At 45.0% G+C, this 12,458-nt stretch overlaps 1 protein-coding gene across 2 annotated transcripts in view; it reads left to right on the forward strand.

Annotated features, from left to right (window-relative positions):
• The window catches only part of ADCY3 (adenylate cyclase 3), a 330,548-nt gene that overhangs the window by 110,556 nt on the left and 207,534 nt on the right, over positions 1–12,458 (forward strand). For both annotated transcript variants that reach the window (XM_073673855.1, XM_073673853.1), the window contains exon 2: positions 10,074–10,223. In XM_073673855.1, coding sequence (XP_073529956.1) covers positions 10,074–10,223 — 150 coding nt within the window. The remainder of the gene's footprint in view (positions 1–10,073; positions 10,224–12,458) is intronic.

A 12,458-nucleotide genomic window follows, 5' to 3' on the forward strand; every position in this document is an offset into this window, starting at 1 on the left:
CCTTGGTATAAACATCGTAAAAATTTGCACAAAAATATCAACAACAACAAAAAATTGAAAACTCAGGTGCAGAGGGAAAAAATGCAAAAACTGGACACCTTTGACTTGGTGAGGGGTTCTGGTCCCAGGAATGTGAACTATTGTCATGTAGTAACATATTCGTGGCTGTTGCTTTTCTAAAGGCTTTATTTAGGTCCTGTTTCATTATTTGTGTCTTTTTTTTAAAGACACTTTTCTTTTTTTTCTTGTTGCTTTAGTTTCCTTTTTTTTTTTTTGCACCAAATTCTCACAATTGAGTTTCACGAACTTTGCATAAAATAAAAAATTTTTTTACTTTTTAGTGCAAAATTTGCAACACAATGGAAAATATCTAAATATATTAAAAAAAGAAAAACAAATGGAAAATAGAGTTGAAAATAGGAAAAAACGTCAAAGAAGAATTTGGCATAAAATAAAAAAAAAACAGCCTCTTCTCTCAAGAGTTTTTAAAACCCTAATGCAGAAAAAAAAAACACTCAAAAGACGCGAACATTACTGGTTCTGGCTTGTAGCTGCCTCTCGGCTTCTGCAATATTTTTTTCCCTTCTGATGAGAAACAATTTCCCCCTTTCTCAGCCCGTTGTATGATTATATTGAACAAACAGTTTAATTTTTTCAACACAGCCTGTATTTGTACACTGTAGTGAAGTATTATTTATGCAATGTATGGCAGTATTTTTCAGCACTTTTATGCAAATATTATGTGTGCACCGTGTGGCGGTATTTTTCAAGCACTATATGGTGGTATTTGTGTTATTAGTTGCTGCACTGTATGGTTGAATTATTTGATAACTGTATGGTAGTATAATTTGTGCACTGTATGGTGGTAACATTTGAGCACTTTATGGTATTAATATTTGAGCACGTATTGTTGGTATCATTTGTGCACTCTATGGTGGTATTATTTGTGTACTCTGTGGTGGTAATATTTGAGCACTGTATGGTGAAAGTATTTATTCACTGTATGGTGGTATTAGTTGATCACTGTATGGTAGTATTGTTGTAGCACTGTATGGTGGTAATATTTCTGCACTGTATGTTGGAAGTCACTGTATGGTCATAATATTTCTGCACTTTATGGTGATATTAGATGTTCACTTTATGGTGGTATTGTTATTGCACTGTATGGTGGTAATATTTGAACACTGTATGGTGGAAGTATTTATTCACTGTATGGTAGTAATATTTCTGCACTTTATGGTGGTATTATTTAAGCACAGTTTGGTGGAAGTATTCAATCACTGTATGGTGGTATTATAGCACTGTATGGTGGAAGTATTCGATCACTGTTTGGTAGTATTGTTATAGCACTGTTGGTGGTAATATTTGAGCACTGTATGTTGGAAGTATTTAATCACTATATGGTGGTATTATTTCTGCACTTTATGGTGATATTAGTTGATTACTGTATAGTGGTATTGTTATAGCACTGTATGGTGGTATTATTTGAGCACTATATGGTGAAGTATTTAATCACTATATGGTGGTATTATTTCTGCACTTTATGGTGATATTAGTTGATTACTGTATGGTGGTATTGTTATAGCACTATATGGTGGTAATATTTGAGCATTGCATGGTGGAAGTATTCGATCACTGTTTGGTAGTATTGAGCTTTTTATGCTGGAAGTTATTTTGGGACTATATGGCACCATAGATTATGTTATCATTGCAGTGTATTGGGGGGGGGCACATTTATTGCATTATTATTTTCACAACTTTACAGAAGTATTATTTGCTGCTATTTGGTAATTTGTACACAAAGCATCATCCAACATAAGACCTGACGTATCATATGTTCTTTTCATGCTTGAGATATAAAGGTTACATTATTCTTGTTTTTTACTTCAGCGATTAATTCATGTCCCAAATTCTGAGAATGTTTTTATATTTTTTATATAATATTCTTCCGAGAAATGAAATAATCGATTACTATCTCTGATTTCCTGGAACTTTGAGATCGCAAATGGATAAAAGAATGAGGCTATCTGAGCGGGAATATTCCAATGAATGATTAAATATCACAACACTATATAGTCACTATTATAGGACGTCCCTTCATGGATTTCCCAGTTTATGAAGCAGCGTGGACTGAGAGCTATACGCACAGCCACCACTAGGGGGAGCATATATGTAGACTGTGTTATCATGGAGCTCTATGTATACTCGGTATGCAGTGAGCTCCTCCTAGTGGTGACTGCAGTCAGTTAAAATGACATAATTTAACTCTATGGCTATGCTAGCAATGCTGTGTGTAGCTATCACTGCTACTGGAAAAAACAATATATATATATATACTGTATATATTTTACATTATATCTCGAACTGATCCATTCTGTCACAGATTACTTCCCTGTTACTGAGGCCACATTTGCTGCACTGAATGCTTCTCCACGAGCACAGACTGTGCCCCTCGCTTCTCTCAGCAGTTTATGGAAAACCATGCGCTTACTATTTTAAGACTGAGCCGGGAAATAGGATTAACATTAGTAACGTTTTCTGAGCTGTGAATATTTCATTTATGGCTGAGCAGCGCGAGGGATTTTTGAAAAATGCCCAACGTCAAAGACAAGGAGAGAAAAATAAAGACCTACAGGGTAGAAGGGAGGGCAGACGGGGCAGTTTTACTTCAACTATCATCTAAAGTTTTACTTTTATCTCCAGTAGTATAGTTTAGGCACTGTAATGTGTGCACTATATGGCACTATTATGTCACACCAGGGTAGTGGTAGTATGTGATCACCCATTGGTAGGCTCTACGTAAAGTACTGTATGGACGCTGTATGGCCTTATTATAGAGGAACTACATGGCTTTGGTATGTGTCGTGATGACACTAATATGTAGGTCATGAATGGCGGTATTATGTGTGGACTGTCTGACAATCAGCTCTCCGGCCATGCTACCGAATTTAGTCCTAGTTCTTGGCCGCATTACTGGTTTTGATCCGAGCTCCCAGACCGCATCGCTGGGTCGCAGCTCCCGGCAGCGTTACTGATCTTGGTCCCAGCAGCGTTACTGATCTTGGTCCCAACAGCGTTACTGATCTTGGTCGCAGCTCCCAGCAGCGTTACTGATCTTGGTCGCAACAGCGTTACTGATCTTGGTCCCAGCAGCGTTACTGATCTTGGTCCCAACAGCGTTACTGATCTTGGTCCCAGCAGCGTTACTGATCTTGGTCCCAGCAGCGTTACTGATCTTGGTCGCAGCTCCCAGCAGCGTTACTGATCTTGGTCGCAACTCCCAGCAGCGTTACTGATCTTGGTCGCAAATCCCAGCAGCGTTACTGATCTTGGTCGCAACTCCCAGCAGCGTTACTGATCTTGGTCGCAACAGCGTTACTGATCTTGGTCCCAGCAGCGTTACTGATCTTGGTCTCAACAGCGTTACTGATCTTGGTCCCAGCAGCGTTACTGATCTTGGTCCCAGCAGCGTTACTGATCTTGGTCGCAGCTCCCAGCAGCGTTACTGATCTTGGTCCCAGCAGTGTTACTGATCTTGGTCCCAGCAGCGTTACTGATCTTGGTCGCAGCTCCCAGCAGCGTTACTGATCTTGGTCCCAACTCCCAGCAGCGTTACTGATCTTGGTCGCAACTCCCAGCAGCGTTACTGATCTTGGTCGCAACTCCCAGCAGCGTTACTGATCTTGGTCGCAACTCCCAGCAGCGTTACTGATCTTGGTCTCAACTCCCAGCAGCGTTACTGATCTTAGTCGCAGCTCCTAGCCAGGTCTCAAATCTTGATCGCAGCTCCAGCCAGGTCTCTGATCTTGGTCGCAGCTCCTAGCCAGGTGTCTGATTTTGATCGCAACTCCTAGCCAAGTTGCTGCTCTTGGTCGGAGCTCCAAGCCGAGTCAATGATCTTGGTCGCAGCTTCCAGCCGGGTCGCTGATCTTGGTTGCAGCACCCTGTTGGGTCACTGATCTTAGTCGCAGCTCCTTGCTGGGTCACTAATTCTGGCCGCAGCTCCTGGCCGGATGGCTGATCTTGGTTGCAGCTTCTATCCGGGTCGCTGGTCTTGGTTGCAGCTCTTAGCTGAGTTGCTGATCTTCATCACAGCTACCAGCAGCTTCAAAGCTCCCAGCCAGGTTGCTGATCTTGATAGTCTCACCCATCAGGTGGATGATCTTTTTCGCAACTGGTAGGCAGGTTGCTGATCTTCATAGTCTCACCCAACAGGTGGCTGATCTTGGTCGCAGCCGGTAGGCAGGTTAATGATCTTGGTCGCAGCTCCCAGTCGGGTCGTTAATCTTGGCCGCAGCTCATAGCCAAATCGCTAATTTTGGTGACAGTTTCCAGCTAGATTGCTCCTAGCCGGGTTGCTGATCTTGGTCGCAGCTCATAGCCAGGTTGCTGATCTTGGTTCAGCTCCTAGCCGGGTTGCTGATCTTGGTTGCAGCTCATAGCCGGGTTACTGATCTTGGTCGCAGCTCATAGCCGGGTTACTGATCTTGGTCGCAGCCCGTAGCCGGGCTGATGATCTTGGTCACAGCTCCAGCTGGGTCGAGGATCTGGGTTGCAGCTCATAGCCGGATCAATGATCTTGGTTGCAGCTCATAGCTGAGTTGTTGCTTTTCATCGCAGCTCCCAGCAGCATGACTGATCTTGGTTGCAGCTCTTAGCCAGGTCACTGATCTTGGTTGCAGCTCTTAGCCAGGTCACTGATCTTGGTTGCAGCTCTTAGCCAGGTCACTGATCTTGGTTGCAGCTCTCAGCCGGGTCGCTGATCTTGGTTGCAGCTCTCAGCCGGGTCGCTGATCTTGGTTGCAGCTCTCAGCCGGGTCGCTGATCTTGGTTGCAGCTCTCAGCCGGGTCGCTGATCTTGGTTGCAGCTCTCAGCCGGGTCGCTGATTTTGGTTGCAGCTCTCAGCCGGGTTGCTGATCTTGGTTGCAGCTCTCAGCCAGGTTGCTGATCTTGGTTGCAGCTCTCAGCCGGGTCGCTGATCTTGGTTGCAGCTCTCAGCCGGGTCGCTGATCTTGGTTGCAGCTCTCAGCCGGGTCGCTGATCTTGGTTGCAGCTCTCAGCCGGGTCGCTGATCTTGGTTGCAGCTCTCAGCCGGGTCGCTGATCTTAGTTGCAGCTCTCAGCCGGGTCGCTGATCTTGGTTGCAGCTCTCAGCCGGGTCGCTGATCTTGGTTGCAGCTCTCAGCCGGGTCGCTGATCTTGGTTGCAGCTCTCAGCCGGGTTGCTGATCTTGGTTGCAGCTCTCAGCCGGGTCGCTGATCTTGGTTGCAGCTCTCAGCCGGGTCGCTGATCTTGGTTGCAGCTCTCAGCCGGGTCGCTGATCTTGGTTGCAGCTCTCAGCCGGGTCGCTGATCTTGGTTGCAGCTCTCAGCCGGGTCGCTGATCTTGATTGCAGCTCTCAGCCGGGTTGCTGATCTTGGTTGCAGCTCTCAGCCGGGTCGCTGATCTTGGTTGCAGCTCTCAGCCGGGTCGCTGATCTTGGTTGCAGCTCTCAGCCGGGTTGCTGATCTTGGTTGCAGCTCTCAGCCGGGTCGCTGATCTTGGTTGCAGCTCTCAGCCGGGTCGCTGATTTTGGTTGCAGCTCTCAGCCGGGTCGCTGATCTTGGTTGCAGCTCTCAGCCGGGTCGCTGATCTTGGTTGCAGCTCTCAGCCGGGTCGCTGATTTTGGTTGCAGCTCTCAGCCGGGTTGCTGATCTTGGTTGCAGCTCTCAGCCGGGTCGCTGATCTTGGTTGCAGCTCTCAGCCGGGTTGCTGATCTTGGTCGCAGTTCATGCCCGCTGGTACAGCTATAATTCACCTCTGCTGCCCCAGTATGAACTTGATGGTATCTGCTGTTCTTGGACTGCCTGCCTACCTTCATGTTATGTGTTGACACAGCATGACATTTTATATAGGCACCGTAACCATCTTCCCCAGATTTCGGCATTGTTATACGGTGTAGGACGCCACATGGCGAGCCAGAGATTCAGCATATCAGGAAAGGAATATAGCTAGATTCTCCGTCTAAGTAATTCCATCCTGTATACACAATGCGAATCCTGCCTAATCCTGACCTAAAAAGCAAAATCCCACAAGAATGCCAGGAATTCTGCCTGTTACAGGACGATAAGAGGCAGATGTAGGTGCACTCACTGGGGATAGACCGCGGCGGTATACATTAGATTTGTGCAAGGATCATACATTAGCACAAGGCATTAGTGTATAGCTGGCACAGAGCGAGGTCAGCGCGGCACTGCCCATAGCTTTACCTTTCCTTCCCAGGGTCATCAGCTGAAAAAAAGACACCGAAAGCCAGAAAACAACATATTATTGTCTATGGAAGACGGTAGTGAGCCTACACTGTGTACGGAGAGGAAGAGGAGGCTCGAAGCGAGACATCCACATCACCCACTGTGTACAGACTACATTACTGATCCTGAGTTACAGCCTGTATTATACTCCAGAGCTGCACTCACTATTCTGCTGGTGCAGTCACTGTGTACATACATTACATTACTGATCCTGAGTTACATCCTGTATTATACTCCAGAGCTGCACTCGCTATTCTGCTGGTGCAGTCACTGTGTACATACATTACATTACTGATCCTGAGTTACATCCTGTATTATACTCCAGAGCTGCACTCACTATTCTGCTGGTGCAGTCACTGTGTACATACATTACATTACTGATCCTGAGTTACATCCTGTATTATACTCCAGAGCTGCACTCGCTATTCTGCTGGTGCAGTCACTGTGTACATACATTACATTACTGATCCTGTACTGATCCTGAGTTACATCCTGTATTATACTCCAGAGCTGCACTCACTATTCTGCTGGTGCAGTCACTGTGTACATACATTACTGATCCTGTACTGATGCTGAGTTACATCCTGTATTATACTCCAGAGCTGCACTCACTATTCTGCTGGTGCAGTCACTGTGTACATACATTACATTACTGATCCTGAGTTACATCCTGTATTATACTCCAGAGCTGCACTCACTATTCTGCTGGTGCAGTCACTGTGTACATACATTACATTACTGATCCTGAGTTACATCCTGTATTATACTCCAGAGCTGCACTCGCTATTCTGCTGGTGCAGTCACTGTGTACATACATTACATTACTGATCCTGTACTGATCCTGAGTTACATCCTGTATTATACTCCAGAGCTGCACTCACTATTCTGCTGGTGCAGTCACTGTGTACATACATTACTGATCCTGTACTGATCCTGAGTTACATCCTGTATTATACTCCAGAGCTGCACTCACTATTCTGCTGGTGCAGTCACTGTGTACATACATTACATTACTGATCCTGAGTTACATCCTGTATTATACTCCAGAGCTGCACTCGCTATTCTGCTGGTGCAGTCACTGTGTACATACATTACATTACTGATCCTGTACTGATCCTGAGTTACATCCTGTATTATACTCCAGAGCTGCACTCACTATTCTGCTGGTGCAGTCACTGTGTACATACATTACTGATCCTGTACTGATGCTGAGTTACATCCTGTATTATACTCCAGAGCTGCACTCACTATTCTGCTGGTGCAGTCACTGTGTACATACATTACACTACTGATCCTAATTTACATCCTGTATTATACTCCAGAATAGTGAGTGCAGCTCTGGAGTATAATACAGGATGTAACTCAGGATCAGTAATGTAATGTGTGTACACAGTGACTGCACCAGCAGAATAGTGAGTGCAGCTCTGGAGTATAATACTGGATATAACTCAGGATCAGTACAGGATCAGTAATGTAATGTATGTACACAGTGACTGCACCAGCAGAATAGTGAGTGCAGCTCTGGAGTATAATACAGGATGTAACTCAGTATCAGTAATGTAATGTATGTACACAGTGACTGCACCAGCAGAATAGTGAGTGCAGCTCTGGAGTATAATACAGGATGTAACTCAGGATCAGTACAGGATAAGTAATGTAATGCATGTACACAGTGACTGCACCAGCAGAATAGTGAGTGCAGCTCTGGAATATAATGCAGGATGTAACTCAGGATCAGTAATGTAATGCTTGTACACAGTGACTGCACCAGCAGAATAGTGAGTGCAGCTCTGGAGTATAATACAGGATGTAACAGGATCAGTAATGTAATGTATGTACACAGTGACTGCACCAGCAGAATAGTGAGTGCAGCTCTGGAGTATAATACAGGATGTAACTCAGGATCAGTAATGTAATGTATGTACACAGTGACTGCACCAGCAGAATAGTGAGTGCAGCTCTGGAGTATAATACAGGATGTAACTCAGGATCAGTAATGTAATGTATGTACACAGTGACTTCACCAGCAGAATAGTGAGTGCAGCTCTGGAGTATAATACAGGATGTAACTCAGGATCAGTACAGGATAAGTAATGTAATGCATGTACACAGTGACTGCACCAGCAGAATAGTGAGTGCAGCTCTGGAATATAATGCAGGATGTAACTCAGGATCAGTAATGTAATGCATGTACACAGTGACTGCACCAGCAGAATAGTGAGTGCAGCTCTGGAGTATAATACAGGATGTAACTCAGGATCAGTACAGGATCAGTAATGTAATGTATGTACACAGTGACTGCACCAGCAGAATAGTGAGTGCAGCTCTGGAGTATAATACAGGCTGTAACTCAGGATCAGTAATGTAATGTATGTACACAGTGACTGCACCAGCAGAATAGTGAGTGCAGCTCTGGGGTATAATACAGGATGTAACTCAGTATCAGTAATGTAATGTATGTACACAGTGACTGCACCAGCAGAATAGTGAGTGCAGCTCTGGAGTATAATACAGGATGTAACTCAGGATCAGTAATGTAATGCATGTACACAGTGACTGCACCAGCAGAATAGTGAGTGCAGCTCTGGAATATAATGCAGGATGTAACTCAGGATCAGTAATGTAATGTATGTACACAGTGACTGCACCAGCAGAATAGTGAGTGCAGCTCTGGAGTATAATACAGGATGTAACTCAGGATCAGTAATGTAATGCATGTACACAGTGACTGCACCAGCAGAATAGTGAGTGCAGCTCTGGAGTATAATACAGGATGTAACTCAGGATCAGTACAGGATCAGTAATGTAATGTATGTACACAGTGACTGCACCAGCAGAATAGTGAGTGCAGCTCTGGAGTATAATACAGGCTGTAACTCAGGATCAGTAATGTAATGTATGTACACAGTGACTGCACCAGCAGAATAGTGAGTGCAGCTCTGGAGTATAATACAGGGGGTAACTCAGGATCAGTACAGGATCAGTAATGTATGTACACAGTGACTGCACCAGCAGAATAGTGAGTGCCGCTCTGGAGTATAATACAGGATGTAACTCAGGATCAGTAATGTAATGTGTGTACACAGTGACTGCACCAGCAGAATAGTGAGTGCAGCTCTGGAGTATAATACAGGATGTAACTCAGGATCAGTACAGGATCAGTAATGTATGTACACAGTGACTGCACCAGCAGAATAGTGAGTGCAGCTTTGGAGTATAATACAGGATGTAACTCAGGATCAGTAATGTAATGTATGTACACAGTGACTGCACCAGCAGAATAGTGAGTGCAGCTCTGGAGGATAATACAGGATGTAACTCAGGATCAGTAATGTAATGTATGTACAGAGTGACTGCACCAGCAGAATAGTGAGTGCAGCTCTGGAGTATAATACAGGATGTAACTCAGGATCAGTAATGTAATGTATGTACACAGTGACTGCACCAGCAGAATAGTGAGTGCAGCTCTGGAGTATAATACAGGATATAACTCAGGATCAGTAATGTAATGTATGTACACAGTGACTACACCAGCAGAATAGTGAGTGCAGCTCTGGAGTATAATACAGGATGTAACTCAGGATCAGTACAGGATCAGTAATGTATGTACACAGTGACTGCACCAGCAGAATAGTGAGTGCAGCTTTGGAGTATAATACAGGATGTAACTCAGGATCAGTAATGTAATGCATGTACACAGTGACTTTTTCTGTAGTTTATTTCTGTGCTTCCTTATTGAACAGATGTTAGTTATAAATGTATCTATTTTTTGTTTCTCCTAAGGTCTTGTCCAATATAGCCATCTACCTGTGCACAATCACTGTCGGTATCATGTCCTACTACATGGCGGATCGTAAACATCGGAAAGCCTTTCTTGAAGCTCGTCAATCCCTGGAGGTGAAGCTCAATCTGGAAGAGCAAAGTCAACAACAGGTAGGGAGTGATTCCTTCCCCCACAGTGCGGGATCCTTCCTGACCTGTACTTTTCTTGCAGTGGAGTTACCTTTAATGATGGCCAGACACATTACACTAATGATTGCTGAACCTGCCAATATCCGTGGGTTCGGGCGACGGTCTAATGTGTATGGGGGCGCCGACTGACCGATCATCAGGAGAGATGTCGATTGCACATGTACGATTTTGGACTGCCGATCGCATTGTCATAGATATAACCTTTTTTTCACACCCCGGGGTGTGGCGAGCCAGACTGAGATACAAGGGGTGAAGAGAGTGGCAGAGTTAAAGGGTCCTGAATACAGAATATTTGACTTTTTTTCTTGGAGAATTAACTCATTTCCAGCATTTTTTGCTCTTATTGTTTTCCTTTTATGACCATTTAACATTTGACGAGCTCAGCGGGAAGTCAGCGCCGGCTGAAGAGCTCGTGTGTTATATTTGAAAGTTTTAAAAGTCGCTGTGCACCTCGCATGGCTCTGTATGAGGCCGCCCACTGCAAGAGCAAATACCCCATATACACCTCTGGCAAAAATTAAGAGACCACTGCCCAGTTTTCTCTCCATGTCTGACGGCCTTTCCATTCCAGTGTCAGCTGAATTCCAACCACCGTCCACCTCATTCTACTTAATGTGCTTCTGATTAGGTGATCACCTGAACCAAATCTTATGTAACGAGGGAAAGTGTAGAAAACACTGCTGTGGTCTTCACAATCCTCTTGCAATAGGACGAGCTGGATGGCAAAACAAGTGCTAGGAATAGCCCAAAAGTAATTTGAATGAAGCAATAACTTTTAACCATGCCAAAGGAGCTGAAAAGAAACGTCTTGAGTGAGGAAAAGAAGGGCTCAATTCTGGCTTTACTAGCAGAGGGATACAGTGAGCGTCATCTCGCCTCCATCCTTAAAATTTCGAAGACGGAAGTCCATTACAACAAGGTCAAGCAGCAGACATTGGGGACAACAGAGCTACAGACCGGCAGAGGACGAAAGAGACTCTCCACTGACCGGGATGACCGTCATCTTATTCGAATGTCACTCAACAACCGCAGGATGACATCAAGTGACCTACAAAAGGAATGGCAAATGGCAGCTGGGGTGAAGAGCACGGCAAGAACAGTTCATAACTGGCTCCTAGAGGCCTCAAGTCATGTAAAGCTGGAAAAAGCCTTCCATCAATGAGAAGCAAAGGAGAGCCAGGCTGAAGAGTGCCAAAGACCATAGAGATTGGACCATAGAGGACTGGAGTAAGGTAATCTTCTCTGATGAGTCTAACTTCCAGCTTTGCCCAACACCTGGTCATCTAATGGTTAGAAGGAGACCTGGAGAGGCATACAAGCCACAGTGTCTTGCACCCACTGTGAAATTTGGTGGAGGATCGGTGATGATCTGAGGATGGTTCAGCAAGGCTGGAATTGGGCAGGTTAATCTTTGTGAAGGACGTATGAATCAAGCCGCATACCAGGTTATCCTTGAAAAATACTTGGTTCCTTCTGTTCAGGCAATGTTCCCCAACTCTGAGGACTGGTTTTTCCAGCAGGACAATGCCCCATGCCACACAGCTAGGTCAATCAATGTGTGGATGAAGGAGCACCACATCAAGACCCTGTCATGGCCAGTCCAATCTCCAGACCTGAACCCCATTGAAAACCTCTGGAATGTAATCAAGAGGAAGATGGATAGTCACAAGCCATCAAACAAAGAAGAACTGCTTAGATTTGTGTGCCAGGAGTGGCATAAGGTCACCCAAAAGCAGCGTGAAAGACTGGTGGAAAGAAGCCAAGACACATGATTAATAGTGTTGAGCAAGCACTAAAATGCTCGGGTGCTCGAAGCTCGGGCCGAGCTCGCCGTGATACTCGGGTCCTCGACCCGAGCAACGAGCCCAATATTAGTCTATGGGAGACTCGAGCATTTTTGCGGCGGCACCCCCGGCAGTCTGTACAAAGCCTAACAAGTGCCCAAAACGATAGTGACAGTGCTCAAATGACATGGGGACAGCATGGGGATCGCCCCAGGAAGCATTTCTGACCCCCAGGTCACTGCTGTCAACAACGTGGTCAGAGGTATTAAGCCACTTTTACAGGCTCAAAATAAAAGGTTCAAAAACGAAAGTGAAAGTGCTTTCCTGTGAAATATGTTAAGGATAGTGTTGAGCGATACCTTCCGATATCAGGAAATATCGGATCGGATTGGATCGGACCGATACTCAAAAA

The sequence above is a fragment of the Phyllobates terribilis genome, unplaced genomic scaffold, assembly GCF_046119375.1.
Source record: "Phyllobates terribilis strain yellow unplaced genomic scaffold, ASM4611937v1 Scaffold_3__8_contigs__length_932513732, whole genome shotgun sequence".
Taxonomy (NCBI): domain Eukaryota; kingdom Metazoa; phylum Chordata; class Amphibia; order Anura; family Dendrobatidae; genus Phyllobates; species Phyllobates terribilis.